Here is a 25238-nt window from a genome sequence, read left to right on the forward strand (position 1 = left end):
GTTCACCAACTGCTGTCATGGGCTGGGAAGGGGATGGTCAGGAAACACCTGAGATGTTCTCCAGTGGCCATTTGGAAGCATTGGGATGCTTTTAATCTGGTTTTCCAGCAGTGCTGGAAGGACCAGCAGTGCCTAAGTGGCCCAGGTGCAGCTGCTCAGTGTCAGGTTTTGGGTGAGCTTTGCAGCCTGTCTGGAGAGTCCAGCACAGAGAGGTTTGAGGTGGAGCACCCTCAGAGCAACTGCCCCACATACCAGCTGAATACATGGAGCAGCTCAGGCTCACAGGTCCAACCCCCAGGGAAACCACTGCTCCCTTCAGAAAAGTTTTCCAGTTCCTGTTCAGGTAGTATTTTGTGGATGGTGTTTTGTTACTGAGCTGGGTGTCTGTCCAGTGGATGGTTTCCACCTCAGGCAACCTCCTCCTCTCCATGGTGAGCAGTGAGGGCAGCAACACTTGCTCCCTTTGTAGAACTAGGGTGCTTGTTCCTAAGGATAAGCTGGAGAACCCAAATCCTCTTGGAAAAGGCTGGCAAAGAGGCCACCACCTGTTTTATAACAGAAGTTACATCATTGACTAATGAGGCTCTTGTGCGCTCTGAGGGATCTGTTCAGATGTCTCTCTTGCTCAGCACCTCGAGCCCTCCTGGCATGGATTTGGGTGCCCAAATCCTTTAGGTGCCTTTGCAAAACTCCCTTAAATTTTCACACAGGTAAAAAGCTGTGAGTAGAGAGTGAGTGGGTGGGTGTAGCTCCAGCAGACATCTCCTTGCTGTCTGGTGCGTGGGGTTGGCTTCCAGAGATGACACAGAGGTGTGAGCAGACATGGCATGTGGCTTCCATGACACAGTCAGCCAGCCATGGAGCCTTGTCCTTGACAGGACATTCAGGGCAAACCACAGGATGTTTGGATGGCGAGCTGGAATTATTTTGGATGTTGAAACACTGGAACACAACCCACAAGTTCTACTGAACTTGCTTCAAACAACAATGATTTAGTAGCATAAATGCTGAAGGCTTGAACATTGTTGCTGCAGAAACTCAACAATCTTCTTAAAACCCATGTACTTGGGAAACTGAGGAATTTTTTAGGAGGGGAATATGTGTTTTATGTATTTTTTTAATATATGTCTTCATATAGGAACATGTTTTAATGGGAATGGCTTTTGTCTTGAAGCTGATGGTGGTGCTGAGCACCTTAATCAGCCTTCTGCTAAATCACTAAAAATTAAGCTTTGAGGGACTCTTAAGATATTTTTAGCCCCTCCTCTGCCTGCGGGGAAGACAGACTCTGCCTGTCATTCCTGAAGAGCTCCTTCTGAAAAGCCTCAAACAATGGGGATTTCACAATCCTCCCAGGCAGGTTATTTCAATGTTTTATCCTCTGCCCTCCTGACTTTTTTCTCCTGCCCAAGCAGTATTTTCTTTGCTGCACTTTAAGCCTGTTACTCCTTGTCCTGGCTGGTGGCTCAGAGAGGAGCCCTTACAGGCAGATTTTCTGTAGCTGGAGTCTGTCATCTCCTCTTTTGCTTTCTTCTCTCCTAGGTTTAAACAAACTCAATCCCTTCAGTCTTGCTTCATGGCCACACCTCATTTGACAGAGCCAGAAGAGTGTTCAGAGCAACTTCAGACACTTTTCCCAGGTGATGATTTGAAAAGGGACATGGGAAATTAGTGACAGTGCAGAGGGAAGAGAGGAAGAAGGAGTTCTGATCCTGTGTTTCAGGAGAGGGACATTGACCAAGCAAATGAATTCTACTCCAGCCAAAGCCAGCACACACAGTATCCCAGGAGAGCAGCATCCTTCTTCTTAGCTTTCTTTGTTCTACTTATTGGCTTGTTTCATTGATGTGAGTGGGTGGTTTGGTTGGATGGTGTTGGCTTTTTTGTTTGTTGGGGGTTTTTTTCTGGGCTATCTTTTCTTTTTTAAATTATGTTTTAGTATTTTAATCTCCAGTGCTGCATTTGCTTCCTACAGAGCTTCCAGCAACATCTCCAGGACACTCCCCTGCAATCCCCCCTAGGGTGTGCTGGGCATCCCACCAGACACATTTGCTTCCATCCAGCCCCAAAGCACTTACCATACAGCAAGTGCTCTGTCCATCATTTCTGGGGAAGTAGATGTGACCCTTCACCTCAGAAAGATGCAGATGGGGTGCTGGGAAATGAGCAGGAGCCTGGGGGGACTTGCCTTACCAAACCTTCCTCTCCCTTGCAGCATCCTCTGGCCCTGGCCCTGGTAATGCTGCTGCTTGTTTGCAGCAGAGGTGACTTTGCCTTTGCCCTTTCCTTTGCAATCCCATTGTGCAACCCCAGCTTCTGACTCCTCCGGCCACATCCTGATGAGCAGGGCAGGGCAGGGCAGGGTGGCAAATGGCAGAGGAGTCCCACGGGGCTGCAAAACTTGGGCAGGGCAATAGTTGCCCTCCCTGCATGGGCATTGCTGTCTCTCCTGCCCATGCTGTGCTAGGACATCCCATCCCACTTCTCCCGGGGTCACTGACACCTTGCAGCCTCAGGGCTGGGGTCCAGCTCATCTGCAACGCGGGCACAGGAGCCAGGGCTGAGCAGGGGGACGTGCCCTTTCCCCGAAGGCTGCAGAGGTGGAAAGGGAAAACAGGGACTGAAATACAGCTGAGAGGAATGAGGCTGCTGGGCCGCAGTCGTGGTTAGAGGAAATGACCCCTGGCTGCTTTCCTGAGTGCCAGGTGAAACCTGGCTGCTGTCTGCAGGTGGGGCTCGTTCCCTTAATTCAAGTCAAATCGGCTCTGCCAAATATCCCGAGTGACTGGGGGTCATTCTTCTAAACCCCAGTGGGTTTCCCACTCCCCGAGGGCGGCTGAAGCTCCCGGGATACCCCAGCGCTCCCAGCCCCGATGTCTCACCCTGGGGCCTCGGGCACAGCTTGGCTGCGAAGCTGGTGGGGTGACACTGCGCTTGTTCCCATCCCACGGAGGCAGAAAAGCACAAGGACGACACAGCAGGAATTAAGGAGGAAAAGCTGCTGGTTTGGAGCAGCTCCAGCGCTCGGAGCCGCTCACGGCTCGTGTGTGACCCCTTGTGTCGGCACTGCCCGGGCTGAGCTGCCTCTCAGCATCCCACTCGTGGGCATTCCCGCTGCCCTCGCATTTATGGGATGATTCCCTGTAAAAAAACACACCGATACGTGGCGGAAATGCAGCGGTGTCAGCGACAAAGCCTATTCATTGCTCTTTAGCATAACGGTGAGGATTCTTTTCCCACCAGCCAGGCTTGCTGGGCGTGTGGCTGCCTCTTGATTTTGCTCCTGAATTATCCTGTCAAGCAGCTGGGCTGAGCTTAATAGAGGATTTAAAGCACCTGAGAGATTCTTAAATTCTCACAGGCTGCATGAAAATTTGGCCCTGGGAAAAAGAACTAAAAGGAGAAACACGAAGATGGACCATAAGGTGACCTCAGATGCTCCAGAGCTTGCAGAGTAATTTTGATGCCTTAAAATCTAATTATATAGATTTCAAGTTTAATTTTTTTAGCACTTTAGCTAAGTACCTTTGTATTAGATTCCTGAGATGTTGTTTGATGTTCCTCGTCAAGGATTTCAATGGATAAAGGCTTTGGCAAGAACATCTACAAACACTGCTAAGTGCACACACATAGGCAGTCAAGAGGTGTGTGTTTCTGCATTATAACAAATATATTTTGTACATAATATATAGCACATATAGCAAAGCCAGTAATAAAAATGTAATAGTAATAAAAATGTGTATATGTATATAAAAAGCTCTAAAAGCCATATAAATGAATTTAATGCTGTTAAGTAGAACATATGAACTTGTAATTGTTGAATGTCTATATGTACAATGCACATTCACAGATGGGGGTGCATTAGAACAAACTTTGTGTCTTAATATTTATTAAACCCCAAATCTGAATTCATAATAATAAAATCTACTTTATATGGTTTTGAATAAATATAAATCTAGCCTTTAAAAATAAATGCAGGTGAACATGGTATATGAAAATATAATTTTTACTGTTTAATACACATTATTTTATATCTGTGTCTTTGGATAAATAGATACCCATTTTTTAAGCCTGTCTTTCTCTCCTGAATGTGCACATGGAAATGTGACACCCCGACACGTGTATGTACAGGGAAGGGGAGCAAGAGAACCACATGGAGCGTTTCAGGGTTATTAAAACAGCTATTTGGTGGATAATATATGCTACAAACTCAGACCTTTATACATCAGTACAAAGATGCACCCATGTGTGAATGAGACCAAATGCACTTTGTGTCATTGAAACCTTTGTATTGATAAAGTCTATTTATAAATATGTATAAAAATAAAGCAAAAAGCAATTATGATAAATACAAGAAAATGCAATTTTAACTTTTTTCTATATACACACATCTTTGTGTATTTGAATATATCCATTTATTTATACCTATTAGAGCTATATATAAAACTAATGAATGCATGCACACAAAGGGGAGATTAAGCAAGATATTGATTTTTTCTGTTATTAAAACATGTATTTTGTGCATAATACACACGATATATTAAAATGCAGACCTTTATGGATGTGTTTTTGCATGTGTGCACACATACATGTGTGTATAAAAATGTATTTTCAGCATAATATGTATGCATTTGTTTATTTACTAAACCAGGCCTTTGTATCAGACCTACCTATTCATACAGATTAATACACACACACACACACATATTTAATAACTTCTATAGTGAAAGTGTTAGTGGTGAGTGACGTTTTTATCTTAATAGCTGTACCTGTTCTATATAAATTAGATATCTAAAAGCCTATAGTATGTATTATCTGCCATGTGGTCTATACAAAATATTGAATATAATGAGGAGTGAAATCAATGAATTCTGTTGGGTATTGTAATAAAAAACCACTCCTTAATATGCAGGGGTTTGTGAATGTAATACTGTCTATGCACTATGAATGATCACATCTCATGATATAAAGTTTATATTGTATTGTATAGTGTGTGTATATATATATATAAATTATGTATATAGCTTACACTATATTACTTTAATACATATTAAGTGAAATATTTTCTTGAAATACTTTATCTCATGTAAATACCTATTTGCTATGGTTAGAGCCAACCCTGGTGGCAGCTGGGAAGGTCTGGGGACATTTGCATCCATCTGGGGACAGTCCCTTGGTGTGACACAGCCCAGGCTGGAGGCTCTGGGCACTCACAGACCAGAAAATGGGTAAAAAAAATTCAAATACCCTCCTCCCAAAAGCCCCGTGCCCCAATACACCAGAACAAGCACACAAGTGAGAGAAGAAAAATTTAAAAGTTTATTAAACATTAAGAATAACAGACAAAAAAAAAAAGATTTGGGCTGAACAGCATACAGGATGCAATCCATTTCTTATCATACAGGTAATTTGATCTATTTGTTAGACTTGTATTTAATGCTGTCTTGTGGTGTTGCCAGAAATACGATGGTTGATCACGTGTAAGTTTTAATATATTTTTCTCTTCACATAAAAAAAAAGAAGTCAACAAAATAAACTGCACATCTCTATTGTAAATTACATGCAAAAATAGTTTTAAAGCAATAATTGGGGGTATTATTACAAACCCACAGAGGCAAGATAATCAGGTGTGAGGGGTCTGAGCTGCTCCCACCCGTGTGTGAGTCCAGCTCAAAGCCTCACTGGGCTCCTGCCCTGCATGTTGAATTTCTTGCTTTTGTGGATTCAAGTCAGAACTTTATTTCCATGGTGCCTGGTTTAGTGACTTCAGCACCATTCAGAAGAGAAAAAGAAATACCCCCCCTGCCTCCTCTGCCATGGGCTTTCCCACAGAGAGCCCCAAGGTGCTTGGATGCACCTCCAGTCCCACTGATTTCTAGAGGGCATTCTTTTTTAAAAAGAAAAATATTCACTTCTAAGTTTCAGCAAAAAACAAAAGAGAAGACAAGCATTTTACCAATGCTTATAAGTTTAATAGAGGTCAGTGAATTATTTAGATAAGCTATTAATTATTCTGCAAATATATATATTTCTATTTTTATAAAATTACAATTTCTTATACCTACAAGCTCCTTCATGAGCCACAAAGCCATCAGAGGTGGGATGAGTCCAGCTGGGCTGTCCTTGGGAACTGAGAATGAGCTGAACTTCCACTCATTTATTATTTTGGGGAGACAACCTGGCTAGAGAACCTGGGGGGTTTTCCAGATTTTAGCCCACATATTCTGCCTTTTTTTTCAATATATGCTTTTCTTTACAAACGAGCATTTCAGAGCAGCCAGGGTACCTCACTCCCACAGCAAGTGGAGTGTGCCCAAGTCCCTCAGGCTTCTTGGAAACTCCTCACCCCAAAGGAGAACCTGCAGTCTGTGCAAATTCCCAGTCCCTCCTGGGATGGGGTGAGGAGGCACCAGAGCAGCTCCAGGACCTCCGTGCTCTTCTGGGGCCATGATTTAATAAATCTGTGACAACCTGCCTACAAAAACCATCACCCACCCCTTCCCTGCCCAAAGAAAAAAAAGAATTGTCTTTTTTTTTTTTAATCTAAGCTGCCTTTTACATATTATAGAAAGTTTTGTGGTCACAGCCCACCCTCCCACTGATGGCACCACTGACTTTGCTCCTTCTCCTGGGTCACCCCAAAAACATCCATCGTGGGGGGATTGCTGCAGTTTGCTGCTCAGTGTGCCCACAGCAGCTCTGAGCCCTGTGACACACACTGCCACATCTCCCCAGCATCCAGTGGCTCCTACTGGCCTTTAGGAAAGAACTCACTGTGCTTCAAACTTTGCTGCAGCACATGGAAATTCAATTTACTGAATAAATGGTCCACAGGCAAGTACTGCACGTTCAGGGACACTCACAAGCCAGGTATGTTCATGGAAAAATACTGGAAAAGTGCCATTCATGCAAGGGGGTTTTAATGCTGACCAAAATGTTGAGTTCTTTGTTGCCATCTCCTGAAGCATGAATAATGATATAATGGAATGAACAATCTTTTTTACTGGAAAATAATGTCAGAACACTTAGAAAACTGTGAGCAAGACACGTAGCACCGTATTTTTCCTCATGTGTTACTGACTGTATGCAGTACACAGGCTGTGTACAGGATCTGAGCTTTTTATAAAAAAAGTATTCAGCTGGAAACAGATCGTAGCAGCAGCAGGTCAGGAGTGACTACGAGTGGTTTTGTGTTACATGTTATTTTTCTGCCATTACAAAACATTGTATTGTCCAATCAATAGTTGACTAAAATCCATGTTGTGCTTTGGCCCTGTTAAACAGTTTCCTTACGTGTTTCTGATGGAAAACACTAAAGTCTCTCCTTTTCAGTAATATGGAACATCCTGGAAATCCATATTACTTCCATAAAATTTTAATTTAAAGCACAGAACATGCCAGTGTGCCAGTGGTAGGCTTAAAATATTAAAAGATTTTTTAAAAAAAGGAAAAAACAACCAGCAAACCCCAAAGCATTTCCTTTCTGTACAATAATGGAGAATATATATCTTTGCTATATATTTTAAACATGGAATAGCTTTTTCTTTTTGCTATATATATGTCTTTCAAAATACATTGTCAGTATTTGTACTTGAAAAATACTGTACAAAACGAACATACTATAATTATTCTGTATAAACTTTATACATTTTATAATATCTATCCTTTTGGTCTAGAGTAAACACTTAGATTGATTGGATTAACCACAGTATATGACAACACCATCCCCTCCTGAAATACACCAGTGTCTCTTACATTCATTTTTCAGAAGTCCACTTTATATTAGAACATACATGTTCAAAAGCAGAGAGTTTAAAACAATAAAGTTCAGAACCATCAGTTCATGTCACACTCAAAACAACAATCACTAGGAAAAATGGGCTTTGCAAACCAGTGACTTCTTCTAACTGAATAAAAGTGACTTTTAAAACAGCAAGATATAATCCACATAAAATATATTACAAAACATGGGAAAAAAACCAACTGAATTTCGGTATTTATTTAAGTTTGAATCACCTAATGGAATAACTAACCGAAAACAGAAAAGCCCCTCTGATTTCAACATCGATCTGATTTGATACTATTTTGTTCTCATTTCAACTAATTCTCCTGCTCCTCACACATGCGCTCCCCCCAGGGCAGGGACACAATGAACATGCTCACGGGAACGTGGCCTGGGCTTTGGAACTGGCTGGGACAGACATGGCAGCTCCTGTTGGGGCTGCTGGGGAGGGCCCAGCCGGTGGCACCGGGGCCAGCCGGGCAGCGCATGCCCCGAGCGCTCGGCCCGTTATTGCTTCGGGTGCGGGCGGGGCAAGGGACACACTCTGTGCTGGGCAGAGACTCTGACCCACCGACCTGCGCTCCGTGGAGGGGAAAGGAACCTTAAGTAGCTACAGAGAAGTCATTATGGGATCTATAATGAGTAGAGCTAACTCAGTCTAACAGCACTTTAAATCTGAAGACAATTGTCACCAAAAACTTAAAATACAACAAAAGCGATCTATAAATTAATAGTTCTGCAGTGTAGTACTAAATTATTATTTGTGCACTTTATTAGGATGTTAACTTTTCTGATTAGACAGACTTAAACGATAGCTCGTTACTCTCGAAAAAAACTGAGTCTACTTTTTTTTGTCTTTTTTTTTCTTTTTTTTTCCTTTTTTTTTTTCCCCAGTAATTTATACTGGGATCTTTCCAAGTAAATCAGGAGGATGGAACTGATTACAAGAATGTAAAAACCCTACTTTGAAGCAGCACTGGAAAAAAAAAAAAAGATAATAAAAAGCTTACTATGGCGGTTCTCAACAGTCCAGGTAAAAATGTGGCACCCTTTGAAGAGGGTTCATAAAAATGGGAAGTGCTGAGATGCGCGCACACCCACACCCACACCCATGCACACCCACAGACACAGACCTGGGGACACACGTGTGCACACACAGACACACACACACACGCAGGGACACGCGCACGCCAACATAAACAAAACAGAAATAAAAACCCAAAACAAAACAAAAAACCAACATTAAGTCAGTTTTGTTTCTGCTTCTGGTAAAGTGCTGAAGACAGAAAGGTTGGTTTGGGTGTGGTGCTATCAAACAGGAAACACATTGTCCATCTAGTCAAATGCCAACCCGCGACAAGGAGAAAAAAAAAGGAAAAAGAAAAAAACCCCACCCCACTTCCCCCCCTCTTTCAGATTTACAGGGGGCCGTGTCGAGCCTCGTACTTGGCCAGGACGTTCTTGCACTTGCCCAGCTCTTTCCGCAGGTCGGCCACCTCCTGGCGCAGCGCCGAGTTCTCCTTCTCCAGGAAGGAGGCGCGGATGGCGATCTGGTTCTCCTTGAGTCGCCGCGCGTCCCGCGAGCGCTTCGCTGCCATGTTGTTCTTTCTGCGCCTTGCCCAGTATTTGTCATCCTGCTCATTAGACACAGAGAGAGACAAACAAGGTATTAGATTTCGGTAAGCTGAGCTGCCACCAGGATGTGCCACCGCCTCCAGGACTTCGCTCCGTGCCATCCCGACAGCGCTGGGCACTGCAGGGCACGAGCCACGGCCCTTCATGGCACAACCCACCCAGCGAGCACAGATGCCCTTGCGTGTTTCTGTCACAATGTTTACACCAACCCCCTCATCCTCTTGACAGTGAATTCCTCCAAGGAAAAATGAAGCAATATTCCAGTGGTACAATTCCTCTCACATCTCTGCTGACCTAGTTAGCACCTCCACCTTCGCCTGCCGTGACTCACTCTCTGCAGTGGCTGGAGCAGCACTAATTACCTCTGGCCTTGCTCAGCTCTGCCAGCCAACACCTGGTTCGCTCTGTTTGTTGGGATCACCCATTTCACCTACTGTTCAGCTTTTTTTTTTCCAGTGCAAAGCTCTCTACAGAGCTTCAGAGTGTTCTATGTGCACTATTGAGCCACTGGAAGAGGATTTCTTGGCACAATGATGTCTGTTCTGGTACCAGCCACAGAGATTAGCACAATAAGCTTTGACCACAGGGAAAAAAAAGCATTGGCCAGAAGTAGTTCCACTACCCTCTTAAATTTCATAAGCTAACACATTCCCAAAGTGTTATCCCTGAGGATTGCCTCTAGGAGATCACCTCACTGGATTGCTCCATCAAAGGCCCAAAGTAACTACTGAGTTTCAACTGATTTTTCCACTCTTGCAATAAAGTGGCCTTCAGTGAAATGGCAGCTTTGATGTTCTTTCAAACTGAATTAAGTTTGAGAAATTTGGAACAACTCAGTAAACACAAAGTGGGCAGAACCTCTCAGGAAGAGTGAAATTCAGTCCCCTGCAGAGTAAGAGTGACACAGGCATTCAACTCTCAAACTGCCTGTCCAAGTCACACAGCTCAAACTCCCCTTCCCAGACACAACCTTCCCTTTCACCATGGTCCCATTTCCCTGTGCAGCTCCTGAGCAGGGTGGCACAGCACCAGGGCAAACACAAGGCACAGGATTCAGCTGCTCTCTCGTTGCACTGAGCAGACAAACACCCACCACTGCTGGTCCTTCAGCCCAGAGGATTCCCAGCCTAATCCTGCTGCTCTGCACCTTCTGCTGCTGCTTCCATAACGCACAGCAGGAGCAAAACAACTGCTGGCAGGAGGACTCTTGAACTGCTCTCTATCAGTCTGACTCAACAAGGTGTTCAGCAATGCTGAGTGGGAGCCAGCGCTATCTCTGAATTGCTCTTCACCTGTACTTAGATGGGACCCCCAAAAATCCTCTGAAAAACAAGCATGCAGCAAAAAGCTATGACCCAAATCTTGTTTATAATTTCCCATCTCATTCCACTCCATAAAAATCAGCTTTAAGCAATTTATTAGTGTGCCACCTAGGCTTCATCCCTCTTTATTTTAACAAATTGCTATGGCAAATCCCTTAATCCAGGCCTGAAAGAGGTAAGGCTGGCATTTCCAAATCACATGCAACCCAGAGACGATTGACTGGTCTAATCTGCTTACCCTCCCCCAGGCCCCAGCGGCCGCTCCACATGCCAGGGCAGGGGCAGCGCGTGGGTCAAGTGCTCTGAACGAGTCAAGGGCAACCATGGGATTATCCCCAGGGAATGAGAGTCCCTGAACTTCCAGTTCACTCTCAGGAGGAAACTAAGTGCCCCACTGCTGCACCCTGGGCACTGCTGGGTCCCACCCCTGGAATCAACAGCAGCTTCACTGAAAGTTTGCTGCAATAAATAAGGATTCCTGGGGAGACATCACAGAGAAACGGCACTGAGGAGCAAACTCCAGCCTTTCCTGTACCAAACACCTCTCCCTAGGCAGATCTCCAGACACTGCAACCCAACAGGGCATCACAGATTTCACCCAGGTAAGCAACAACAAGGTGCAGATACGCCTCTGTGAAGGAAAGCTGAGGATACCACAGACAAAGTGACAGCAACACACCCCCTGGACACTACTGGAGTTGTGATTTCTATGCTTTTAACTTGCATTATAGTATCCTTAGGAATAAAAATAGCTTCTTTCCCTAATGCTATCAATCTGGTGCAAACACATGGCATCCCAGGCTCTGTGCATGTGCAGCCAGGGATTCCCACACTCCTGGGTATCTTGTGGGCAGCAGCAACAGTAGAAGATAAAAAAGATCTTCTGGGAAAGCACATACTGGGAAAACAACCTTGCAAATAATAATTTTCACAGTGTTTGATAAGCTGAATCAGTTCATCAATTTTCCTGCTGCCTTCATGTTCTTTGCTCTTCACATCTCAGAAGCAGTGAGTGGCACAGACAGGGTGCTCCTTCTTTTTAAATATTGTTGTATTATTATAGTTTAAATACTGTATTAAAACACACCTCTCATGAGAATAATTTTGTTCTGTTTTCCTTCAACTTGCCTGCATTCTTTCACCTGGATTAATCAATATATATTAATGAAATACAGTGTCTACCATACTGTTCCCATTCATTATTAAACACAGAGATAAAGCAACTTCCAAATAAGACAATATACTTCATTCTGTCATCATCAGGGTGCTCCATGGACCCTGTAAGAGATGGATTCTTCCTTGAAGAAGAATTCACAATCTATGCTGAATAGACAGAGGATGAAGAAAAAGGAAACATGATCAGGCTGTTTCATAAGTGGGAAATATGGGACACAGCAAGCTCATCCAAGGTCACACAGGAAGTTTCTGGCATCCAAAGGAAATGAATATTGAGCTCATGAATTTCAACTGTTGCATAACTAATAAGGGACATCCTCCTGTCAGTCTCATTCAGAACCACCAACAGTTTTATCCTCCAGCAGAGTCGTGTTCAGATGGGAAGATTTACCTTACAAGAGAAAACAGATTCCTGCTCCCAACCTGCACCTTGGAGAGTGACTGTGAGAGGCCCTGCAGGAACAACCTCGTCACCAGTCCCAATTTACCTTCAGGTCATCTGGGATGAAGACTTTGCGAGCTTTCTTAATCATGGGCTGGGGCTTCAGCTCTTCCTCGGAGAACTTGCGCTTCCGAGGGTCAAACATCTCCTGGCCAGGAATACTGGAAAGAGCAAGATCTGCAGGGTCAGGTTCGTAGCCCACAGGAACTTGGATAGTCTCAGGATCAATAGGACTTGGTGTGTTTCGGTTTGCTGGCAAGATCTGACCTGCAGAAACACAGGATAAATTCAGCTATGTTAGATACAGTATGTAAATAGTAACATTGAACGTGGATTTTAGATCTCTACATACTTAAAAAGCAATGATTCTTTAAGCTTTCCCTGCAAATTTGGTGTCTACTCCCACTAAATAATATTGTTCGTTTTGTGGGTGCATATTCAGATCCAGACATGCTTGTGCCTTTATATTCCTAATTCCAGCTGCTAATTTTGGATGCCCACATAGGATCACTGCATCCAACACTGAGCTGCACTGCACTGCAGGCAGGAGAAATATTGCTCCAACCTGTGCCACTTCATCAGGATCCCATCCTTAGGAACACCTCATAGGTACTGTCCTTTATTTCAGATTTACCAACCACACTGCAACCCCTCCTGGTTATCTCATGCACAGATTTATTCACATACACCTCTGAGGGGATGTTTAGTTGACAGTCAATGTTCAGTCCTTGCCATGGACAGCATCTCATCAAAGTGTCCTTTCAGCTGTGCTGAAGCACCCCAAGGTGACAGCTATCTGTTCTCTGTGAAATCCTACCAGTGATGTTCTAAAAGACAGTGAAGGAAAGCAGCAACATGAAAGGCTGCAACTACTCCTTAAAAGTTCTCTGCAAAAATGAAGGAACACTTACTGCTCCATTTCTCTTCTATGATGTATAAGATTTAATAAAAAGGAACCTATCCCCAGAAAATGAATGCTATCCCTCCCATTTCAGTTTTTTTGTCTGACCTTAGATACAGCCTTCAAGATCCTATAGCACCAGTTCAGGCACCATTCCCACTAAAAATCCAATATAAAATCTCAACAAAAGGTTCCAAAAATAGGATCCTGAAGTCAGCTGCCTAAACATGGACTTTCCCTGGGGCCAGAATTTTCAGAAGTTTTCACATGCCTCAGAAGTAAAAGCCTCACAGACTTCAGAGGGAGGACTTCTGATTGAAGCAGATATTCCTTTATAATTTTGGCTATTTGCTAATTCACTTTGACTTTAGTGATCTGACGGCTTTTATAACTACAAAAACATCCTGTGACTGTGTAATATTTCCTTATTTGTGCCCACATCTGCAATATTTAGGGTGTAAAATGGTAAACATTAAATGTCATTTCTAATTCCAAACCAAGGCCAGCGTTAACAATGTAAGTTTTATTTTAATCTACAAGATTGTGGCAACAATATTGGAATCACATGGAAAAGGCACCAGGGAATTGTGTTGTGCAAACCAGGGCTTGCTAAGGGAGAGCTGGTCTTTTGTAACTCCTATTTTAAAGCTGATAAAATCAGCTTTCAGGAAAGACTGGTAAGGGCCAGGGAGAGGAGAAAAGGAGGATCAAAGTTATTAAAATATGTATCTATGCCCATGGTAGAGGGAGTGAGAGGAAAGGATGCTGCTGCATCCTCTTTAAAGGATGAAACACAGGAAAGGCTCCTTTAAATGCCAGAGCAACAAAGTATTCTTTATTGCACACAAATACACAGACATATGCACACACAAATCGGGCAAATTCTATAATCCAGATAAAAATGAAGCAAGACATGAGCTCTGATTCTTTTATATTTCTGGTGAGCAGGCAGGGTGTTTCTCAAAGTCAAGTAGATTGTGAAATCTGCCCTGGCTTTCTAATTGCCCCACGCAAAAGAGCCTGTATTTAAATGTTGCTGAAAGCCTTGATACAGGGCAGTAGTTTGCATATTATCATTTATCTGAAATGTGCTATATTACACAATTACATGAGCTCTGTAATCACTGGCCTCAAGAAATTTAGTTTCACTCAGAAAAAGGGCACTCAGCAATAGGACAAGGGGGCACGATGGGCTTAAGCTCTGCCAGGAGAAATTGAAGTTGGAGATCAGAAAAAAATTCTTTGCAGAGAGAGTGCTCAGGCATTGGAATGGACTGCTCAGAGAGGGGGTGGATTTACCATCCCTGGAAGTTTTTAAACTGAGATTGGCCATGGCACTGAGTGCCATGATCTGGTAAAGGGACTGGAGTTGGACCAAGGGTTGGACTTGATGATCTCGGAGGTCTTTTCCAACCCCATCGATCCCATGATTCTATGAAAAATGCTCCTTTTCAACACGGGAAATTAAGGCACCTCAGCAATGCAAGAGCAAACATAAAGAGTGATGCACTTCCAGGGTGACATGGGAGAAGAACATAAGGCAAACAAGACCCTGCCTTGCTCCCTGTGTGCACACATTTCACCTCCCCTGGTCCAAGAAGCTCTCACAACTACAGAGCAAACACTGCCCTTCAGCAAACACGAGGTCTCCCAGTGCCAGCGTGAAGCTCCTTCAAGGTCAGTGCTGATCACCAGTGCAAAGGAACAAACCATGTACACACCTGAACACCACCAAGGAGCCCAAAAGGCACTGCCTTGCAAGAGATGCCTACACCCACATGGCTCCCACACTTCTGGCAGTCTGTGTGGGCCAACTCTCTGCTCTGTCACGCTCTGCAGATGATCAGGAACCACACTGAGGACAGAGCTAAGGAGCCCCAAGCAGAAAAACCAGCACTCCTTTTACATTGAGCAACTCCTGGCACTTGGGAACTTTTTACTTATTCGATCAAGTTTTGCCAATAATGCAAGCCAGGAACCTGTCTTCATTAGCTTACTGGCCAATGGCCACGACATCTCCGTGCTGCTGGAACTTGCCACAATCCAGGATGGCAGCGTGGGCTGCGCTGGCACTGCTGGCACTGCAGGACAGCAGTGGCCTCGCCGTGCATCGCTCCCCGAGCTCCTTGCCCTGTGTGTGCACGGCACTTTTCGCTGTGCATCCTTCTGCCAGATTTGTTCAGGGTGTTATTTTTATGCACTGAAATTCCTCGCAATCAGAGGCAGGTCAAATAAGCACAGCAATCTGAACGTCATGTGCCCAGCAGCCGACTAATCCTCGCATCAGCAAACTTCCCAGCTGTCACAACATGCAGAGAAAAGGGCTGCTCAGAGGCTGGGAGGCACAAGGAATCAGCCAAGGAGGAAGCCCACTCTGCCAGCTGCCAGGGCCAGGCAAGGTAAGGCCACTCACTGCCCAGCATCAGGAGCCAGATGCCTTTGCCAGGCTACGCATTATTTAAACACTCTGTGCTCACACCAGCAGCCAAATTTTCACAACAGAGAAGTGGCTGGACTGTTTAATGTGGTTAAGCTTTGTTCTCAATGGGGGCTGATGACTGCCAAGTGTTTTGGAAAGAACTTAGACCCTCTATTTAAGTTGCTGAAATGAGAGCTCTTGAGCATGCAGCTCTTTTGGAACTCCAGCTGCAGAACTCCACGGTCATGGCGGTGGATGCGAGCTGGGAACAATTGTTAATGGAAACTTCCCCTCATACCACCCTGGTGATGTGTCTCAACCACGGCCTGCAGAGACCACAACTATGTCAACACTGGCCTTTTGGCTGGAGCCTTTCCCACTTGTAGAGCTCTACTCAAGCAACATTGAGTATGCCAGGACAGACACAGCTCCAGGTGTCTCCTGGCAAAGGGATCAGCAGGTTCTGACAATCCCAGCAGTTACAGCTGCCCCAAAATCTTGTCTTTGCTAATGCTCTTGGTGTTGCTGTGGCAGACATGAGCAATAGCAGAATATTTTCCAGAAAGAAGGACTTGAAAGAAAGTTGGCTGTTCTAACCCCTTCAGTCCTTCTCCTCCTCTGGGCAGAGACTGCCAGTGAGGAAGTTCAATGTAATGGCAATATTTTCAGTGTGGCTCCTTGTTCAAAGAGAAATGGACTGAGGCCATTCACTTGTCTCATCTAGGTCACCAAATGGCTGGTAGAAGAAAAAACAGCAGTTTTAAATTGCTTGCAATAATTCAAATCCATAATTCAAAAGTAGAGTAGCATTTTTATATACCTACAAAACCACAAATGCTGATCTGGTATCGCAGGGAGTTCAATCACTATATCCTGACTCTTAATTTCCTCTTTTTGAAACATCCCACCTACCAGCTGTGCCCAGGAGAGCACAAGAGACGGAAATAACCTCTTCAGCTGCACCACTGCTTGACAGATTTCTCATCTGTATTGCAAGAGATCCCTGGTAAATTATGTGGAACTCAATTTTGAATCATTCAACTCCCTTAGAAATGTGTCTGATGCTCACAAAATCTCCCTTCTCACAGCCTTTCCACACTCCTCATCAGCTCAACAGCTGGCTGGAGAACAGCTCCAAGAGAAAGAAAAGAAAAGCGAGTGAAAATGTTCTAATCAAAATATTTTTCCCTATTTTTTTACACACACTGGAGGAAAATAAAAGAGGAGTTTCTTATTCAATTTATTAGCAGCCCAGAGATAAAACATGTTTGCTAATAGTTTTTCTTTCTATAAACTGAAGGCATTTTGTGTGTGTCAGTCAGAGCAGTTGAACTGACAGATAATCCTCACCCAGAGCTGCTCCAGAGGACGCCGATGCTCCTCTGATGTGCTTTCCAAACTGTCTATCCCCTTGGCAGCTGGCCAGCTATTTGGGATAGTTCTCTCACTCCAAATCACAGCCTGTCCCAGACTAATCTGTCATCCAGCTCTGCATTAACTCCTTCAGGCTCTGGGAAAAGCTCTCTCACTGCAGAACACACGGAGTGAGCAGCGACCCAGGAAGGAAATACTCCCCAAAGGCAGCAAAGAGAAAGGAAGGTTCTGGGGATCAAGACTTAGATAAGGACAGCATCTTGTCAGGTTATCATTTCTCACAATATTATAAGCAACCTTTTATCTTCCCATCTAATTTTGCTGCTATTAGGATTTTAGTGTCTTCCAGAAACCAGACCCTGTGGCTGAGCCACATGTCATGATCCTCCAGCCCTACCTGCAAGGACAAACCCAACCCCTCTCTGCTTGGGGGTGAAGAAGACACTTCACCTCAGTGTGTTTATGTAAGCAGTTATTAGAGGAGCTTTATTTTCTTCTCAAGCAACAGGAGATCAGTGTATTTTGTCCAGGGTTCCAACCCAGCACAGACATTCCTCTCTTTCTTATCTTAAACAAACTTGAATTTGCCAAACATGGGGTGACTGCAAACACTTCCTGCGGAAAGAAGGATCTTAATCCAGTGCAACCACAACGTAATTCGCTGCTTTTAACACACACTAAGAGACTGGCACATGAAAGCGTTTTTAAAATGTGTACTTTTTAAAGATATCAGCATTGTTTACAAACCTTGTGCATTTAATTACAAAAAGAATTGCCATTTCCCCTCTCAGCATTGTGTGCCTCCCGCTCTGGGCCCCTACAGTATTATTCCAGGCAGGACTGGTAGTCTTATTAAGATTGTCTGACACTTCCCATTAGAGGATGCTGTCTTCAGTTCCTTCAGCCTTTGCCAGATTTCAACCATTCTGTTTGGATTTCTTGTGAGCCAATTAAGTTTCTTGCCAAAATGGTTCTCTAGTTTCCCGAAAAAGGTTCCGCAAAAATACTTTGTTTTGAACCTGTTAAAAGTTTCTGGCAAACTTTTCCCTGAACTGTGCACTGGAAGAGAGGGCAGCTCCTGGATGAATGTTATTTCACAGACTCACAGAATCGTTTGGATTGGAAAAGACCTCCAAGTTCATCGAGTCCAACCATTAACACAGCACTGCCAACTCCACCACTAACCCATCTCCTAAGTGACACATCTACACATTTTTTAAATACCTCCCAGAGCTGGTGACACAACCACTTCCCAGAAACTATTTTCTTTCCCACAATACTTCCATGAAAGAAGGGGCAGCACTTCTCTTTGCAGGTGAAGGACAGAAGTACAGACACTTAAATCAAAGATCCAGCCTCTCAGGTTAGCAAATGTTACAGGCATTGGCTGCACTTCAAATCAGCTCTCACTGACTTCTGCTGTAGGTGTGGGACACAGGTGAGGCCACCCAAGCTGTCACACTGGGCTCCTCACAGACAAAGGCAAACACACTGTGACACACTCATATAATCAAATGACTTGGTCAGAATTCTGCTGAAACTTGTGCAAAGTTCAGTCTCTTCAGACAAAATCTTTCTGTCCTTCCTGTCAGATTTTCCCTTCTGCTCCTACTGTTCCCTCATCCTCACACATCTGCAGTAAATGAGGGCAGGATCTAAGATCCTACAGACACCCACTTCCTTCCTGATACAGCCCTGATTCAACCCAGAGCTGGGCTGCCCATGCATGCAGAATGGGAAAAGGGAAAAGAGAGGATATAATGGAATTAGAGCTGCATCTCCCAGCAGACAAGGGAAGGGGTTTGCTGTCTGAAGCTGAACACGTGGCCTTCAGTCCAGTGCAAACCTTTGAGGGCTTGACTTGCAACTCCTGCATGTGGTTAACATGGTGTGCATGCTCTGCCTGCTGGGCCAGGAATGTTCTGCCCTTCAAAAATGATAAACAAATATGAGGCACCAGCAGGTAAAATTTTCCACTATGTCCCCTGGACTTAGGAGTCTACTCTTCTGTAAGATCCACACTTGACAGCTCTACCCAACCAGCCTTCTGGCTACACTTACTTATCTCATCAAGGCCCCATTTCTAAAAACAACCAGGAAATCAAACTTTTATTCCCTCCCAAAATACCCCTGCAAGACACCTGACAGTAGCTGTTGCTGTTCTGAACATTTCCCTTGCAGAATTGCTACACACAGACGCAGAAGGTTTGATTGCACAGGGATTTAAAAATTCTTGGAAAACATAAAATCCACAACATTCCTAAAAGCCCTTCTGATTTTTTTCTAGGATGCTGCTTTCCTTACAAAGATCAGCCAAGATTGCATTCAGTGGGGACAGGGCCTGAAGAGAAGCTGAAGAGATTTACACTTGGCTTTGACGCATGTCTCACTTCAAGATGCTGATATTCTCTGGTGCATTGGAGCTCCATGACATCCTTTGGCATATTTTCATTAGTAAGATTCCTCGAAATTTCAGTAATTTTTTCTTTTCTTAAAGGTTCCAGAAAAACATCAGAATTGTCAACCTGCTTTGAAAGAGCCAAAAAGATCCATTTTCCTTCCTTGGACAATTACATACCCAGCTTTAATAAACTAATCACCAGCAGATTCTAGATAGGGCCATTGCTTCAGGTAACAACCTGATATGGCACAGAATCATGGAATAATTTAGGCTGGAAAAGCCCTCCAAGACCATCGAGTCCAACCTGTGCCCAATCCCTACCTTGTCACCCAGCCCATGTCATGTCCAGTCATTCCTTGGACACCTCCAGGGTGCAAAGTCTGACCAATGCCTGACCACTCTTTAGTGAAGAAAACCTGAACCTCCCCTGGCACAGCTTGAGGCTGTTTCCTTTTGTGCTGTCACCAGTTGCCTGGAGACCCTCACCTTGTTACAACCTCACCATCCACAAATATGCCCTCACGTGGAACAGAGCTCCAAACAAAGACAACGCTTGTCCTCAAGATGGGTTCATGTGCTCTCCAAGTGAGTTCCTCTCACACTGTTCTATTTATCTGTGTACCCAACACAGCACGCTCCCAGCCAGTAAACAGGTCTTGCAAAAAGCCATCCTGTAATCCTGACAGCAAATGCCACCCGTGACTCAGGGATCTATTACCCAGGTTGGTACCCAAACCCTTCTTGCTTGGGTGTGTTATCAAAACACAGCCAAGTGAGATTTCAGCTGGCATGGCAAAGCCACGTGAAGGAGGTACATTTCCTCTACCTCCCAATCAGTAGCTAATGGCAAACCTCAGAGACAGACAACAGATGCTTATCAGCACCACTCAGAATGTATCCCTCAAGAAAAAGAGGTCACTGGGCAGAGTTACAGCAACTTGAAAATCTCAGCTTCTCTTCTGATGTGCTCTGTGCACACAAATCTGCACTATTTGTTGCAGATGCTTTTAAATTTTTTTTAATTTTTTTGCCTTTTACCAAAAGAAAGTCCACTCTTTATGTGACAATTTATAGAGGGAAATTTGTATAAAATAATCACATTTTAAGAATTAAAGATGCCAGAATGGGAACACGCTGTTCCCATAACCTTCTAAGTAAGACTGAGTACATTTTATTTTCTCTCTGCCTTAAATTAGGATCCTCTAACATGTTTTGGAAAAAAAATCCCAAATAAGCAACAAAACACAAAAAATTCTATTTGGTTTGTTACAGCCCAATAGCTGCAGAGGTCTAATTTGCCTTTATATACTAGTTTTATTCCCAAGGAGCACACAGAAAGCAAGCACAAAAGCCAGTGCTTGTACATTTTTCTCTTTTGATATGTTTATCTTCATTTATAGAGATGCATCAGGCCTGGGTAGGCTGAAAAAGGGGTCAGAGGAGGAGGGGAACACAACACCGTGGCTTAGGGAAAATTCCAGGAGAACAGGCTGTGGAATACACATTTTACCTGTTTGTCTGTAACTACTTTACAGCTGCTGCATAATACAGGGTTTGATGGCTCAGACAGATAAAAACTGGGAATTTCAAATAATTAAGAGAAATTACAGCACGGAACAATGGGCAAGACACTGTCTGATAAATTCACTTCTAAACATGATGGAGTCGAGCACCTGAAAATCAAGAAACTGCTCTGCTGAGGAGCCTCAAACCCCAAACCAATGCCTGCAGAGATTTCTGCACCTCACTTTGACCAGAAAAATCAACACATACCAAATATCCTTTAAAAAGAGAGGCAGTGAAAAAGGTTGGTGATTGAATATCTCTTGAAGAAATCCTGGAATGCTAATGCTTATTTTCCTTCTTGTGACCTGCTCTGCAAACTGCCCATAACCTCAGATGAGTCTGTGAACACACCACTTATGCATGTCGTGAATGCAACAGGCATGCTGAACCTGTGGAGATTGTGAACTATGTCAAAAATGAAATTAAAATGCCCCAAGGCACTAAAGCTGACCCTCCTTCCATTTATTGATGGTGCATTTATTGTGATGCCTCCAGAAGGCATCTCAGCAAAAGGGATCAGAGAAACTCAACAGCCATTTGAGAACTGCCATTCCTTCTAAACTCTTTTTCCACAATTCACAAGTAGCAGAGGTTTTACTTCTGCTGTCACACACAGCATGGCTCTCCATTGCCAATTAATGACAAGACATTAAGTCAATATATTTTAAAAATATCAATATATTCAAAATAAAAATATATTTTTGTGTAACCTCGAGACCAACATGCACTGGCAAATCACTAATCAGTTCACTTCATATGGGAGCTTTTAAACCTGGGTGTCTGCATTGTCTAAAGAGACAGAAACACAGAGGACTCTGTCCTCTGAAAATTATCATGAAGACAAGTGTGAGCCAGAACATTTCTTTAAAGGAGGTCCTTTGGATCCAGAACATTTCATGGGAACAGAGCTTCCTGTGTGCTGTGCTGCACTTGGTGCTTCCCAGCACCCAGACAACCAGGTCAGCACCACTCTGACTGGAAACCATGAATTTTCCTACCTTCACAGGCAACACACCACTGGTAATAAACCATTATTTTGGGTTTGTTTGGGAGAGGGGAAAGCACCAGTGTACTTATCCCTGAGACCTTCAGTCCCTACAACACTTCATATTAAACATATCAGTGCTTTACTACAAGCTGATTCCCTCAGAGGTGAATTGTCTGCCTGGCTTCCTTTTCACCCTGGTCATCACCCCATCTCTGTGCAGGACACCTGTGAGACAGCACAGGCCTGGCAGTATTTGTTGTCCAGGGTTTTTGGGAGGTCTGGGGGGAGGACAGCACAGGACACAATCCCTCCTGTTCTCTCCTCTTACTCCCAGGCCACCTGCAGGCACCGGCACTGCAGAACTCCCTGTGTGTGTCCCTGCTCTGCACCGGAAGGCGAGTGCAGGAGTTGGCCAAGTGGAATAAGGTGTCTCTGTGCCCCCATGGAAGGAGGAACACTGGAGAGCTGGAAAGCACTGCAAGCTGAGGGCAGCAATTCACAGGCTTGGAAAATTATGTGGGCTTTACCTTTTACACTCCTGTTAACTCTGATTTTCACCAAGTAGGTGGTGTTGCTACAGCAACTGTCGTATCATATCATTTCTGCTGTCTCTGTCACAGGGATCATCTTATTTTATCTTAAACTCAGATATGCAGCTTTTCTTCAGCTATTCTAAAGCCCTCTGCATTTTGCATATAAAAAATTACACAAAATAGAGCTGTGTCATATAAAAGATTTTTATAAATGTAGCAGAAGGAATAAAGAAAATGGCACTGACAGATTTATGGTGCTCCAGATTTTCAAGAATATATTAAGGGCTGGTCTCACAATAAAGATGTTTTCTGCCACCTTTAATGTGTTCTTCCTGCAGAAGCTAACCTTGTGTTCCTGTGCACTTCAGCAGAAGTAACTCATCTATTCACAGGTGAAAACATCTTCCTTCCTCATGCCCAGGCTATTTATGCACCTACATTCCACCCAACTCACACCCAGCTTAGATGCTGCTGCCCATCCACCACACACACCCTCACCTGCTTAACCTGCAGCCTGGAAGAAGCATCTACTGAAGCAGAAGTTTGTCCAAGCTGCTTAGGGATGAGGTGACCACCCAGCTTTGCAGCTCCCTTCCTCAGTAACCCAGGAATTTGGCTCTACCTCTTTTGCCTCCATTCTGCTGCCTGGATAAGGTCTTTGAAGGGCCAATGCACCAGAAAACTCAGTAAAATCCTGATGATGGAAAGGCTCCATTCAATTTTGTTATTAACATGCATTCCAACTCGTGGATCTTCCTTTAAAAATATAAAAAGCAATGTGGAACAGTAGTAAATACTCAGTTACACCCTCAGGCTGCTCGGGAGAAGAAAGAAAAGCCCTGCCTATAGTCAAAGGTTATTCCCCAGACCACTCAGCTGCAGCACAGCTCAGACCACCAGATCAAGCTCTGCCACAGCCCGAGCTGGTGAGTATTTCTATCTGCTTATTCCTAAGCATTTCCAGTCACTTTCAAAACAATCAGTGCAGTCACCAAATCACACTTCACTTTTGCAAACAGGTCCCAGGCAGATGGAAATCAGCCAGTGTGGATCCAACCTGTGAGCAAGAACTGTATCTCATGCACCTGGTTAACAGCCATGTACAGAATTAAGTTATCAAATGGTCTTTCAGCTCCTTCAGTCACTCTGCAAGCTTCAATTTAATGTCCCAGTAGCTGACAGTTATTCTTCAGCTCCATTTCCTAGAGAAAGAGTTCTGTAAAATCCTGCTGTTCATGTGTCTGTCCAGCTCCCCCCCCAACAACTCTGGCAATTGGCCAATTTCAAACAAATTTGGCAGAGAGGTATCCACACATATTGATACCAAGGTCTGTGAAAACCATGCAAATGAAAGAGAACCCACAGAGATTGTGCTGCTCACAGAACTGTTTCTTGGGCAGGCAGTAGGAAGGAAAAAAGAAAAGCATTACCAAGTTACTACTTGTTAATGCAACTCAGAAAAGCCATTTAACCCTCTTGCTCTCTACTGGAATTGAGAATATCTTTTCACTTTATCCTACCCACTTATGTACCATTTTCAATAGTCATGAGCAAAATTATTTGTTTCAAAACTTCACTGTCACACTTGACAATCCCTCTGAATTCCATGCACACACATCTGGTATTGGCAGCCATCAAACAATCATGTACATGTCCTGTCTTAAAAATCAATGGAGAAGACAGTCAGATGTGGACAACTCAGCTGTTTGGTATCACCCAAGCCTTTATTTATTCTTATAATATGTACTGGAAACCAGAACTCTACTAGAAAGAGCTTTTTTTTTATATTATCTGCAGCACTTACTATGCAAGCAATTTAAGTCTTCACAGCAGGACTGTTTGGGAATCAACAAATTTGCCCTGGCAGCAATAGAACATTCCTAATTTGGTTTGGAGTGGGGAGGGGTTTGGCTGGAGGGGGGGAAACTTTTTTAAGGTTTTGTTAACAGTGAGACAAAAAGCTGCTTAAGGGACGTTGGGGAGGGCTCAGCTGAGAATCAGAAAGCTCTAGATTTATGCTGGAAACTCCAGGTCTCTGCCCACTTGAAGGATGCAAACCCTGATGATTGTGATCCTGTGCAAGACCAGAGGGCCCCTCTAACCCTTTTCCTTCTTACTCTCACTGCTGCATTCCCACATTATGCACATCCACAACAACTCCAGCTTGGGAAAGGACAGGTTAAACTCAGCCAAGAAAAAAACAAGCAAGAGAATCACCTTTCCTCTTTCTGCTTAACTGGATAATTGGTGAGCAGGAACCTGCTTGATGAGTTTCAGCAGCTCCCAGAGATCAGGCAGGGCTGTTTCTGAGAGCTGTCAATGAATAAACACCTTTGAGCTGAACAACAGGGTACCTCTTGCTCAGGCTGCTTTTTTGACAACTAACATTTCCAGAAGGCAATGAAGCAGTTTGTGCTCCAAAGATCCATCCCAACCCAGTAAGAGTGGGAACTGAAAAGGCAGAGTATTTTATAGATGTTATATAGTTAAAAATGTGTTACGATCGGAATAAATAGATAATTTAAAAAAAATGTTTAAGTAAATGAAGAAAAATTTAATAATTCTTACTGCAACAGAGAGAGCATAACAGTAAGGCTTAAATGAAAGAATTAACAGGTTCTGTCCTAATAATTCAAGGGACTAAGAACATCCTAGTCCTGCTGTATACAGTCCTCTGGGCTTATACCAATTATCTTTA

The 25238-nt window shown here is 43.8% G+C and overlaps 1 protein-coding gene across 2 annotated transcripts in view; it reads right to left on the minus strand.

Annotated features, from left to right (window-relative positions):
- Window positions 1-5296: 5296 nt before the first annotated feature.
- The window catches only part of HLF (HLF transcription factor, PAR bZIP family member), a 35117-nt gene continuing 15175 nt past the window's right edge, over window positions 5297-25238 (minus strand). The window contains exons 3-4 of one of the 2 annotated variants that reach the window (XM_071573296.1): window positions 12405-12625; window positions 5297-9417 (exon numbers count right to left, since the gene is read on the minus strand). In XM_071573296.1, coding sequence (XP_071429397.1) covers window positions 9202-9417; window positions 12405-12625 — 437 coding nt within the window. In that variant the 3' untranslated portion in view covers window positions 5297-9201. Of the gene's footprint in view, window positions 9421-12404; window positions 12626-25238 lie in introns of both variants that reach the window. The other variant, XM_071573294.1, reaches the window with a different exon arrangement.

Source organism: Pithys albifrons, chromosome 19, assembly GCF_047495875.1.
Source record: "Pithys albifrons albifrons isolate INPA30051 chromosome 19, PitAlb_v1, whole genome shotgun sequence".
In the NCBI taxonomy this organism is placed as follows: domain Eukaryota; kingdom Metazoa; phylum Chordata; class Aves; order Passeriformes; family Thamnophilidae; genus Pithys; species Pithys albifrons.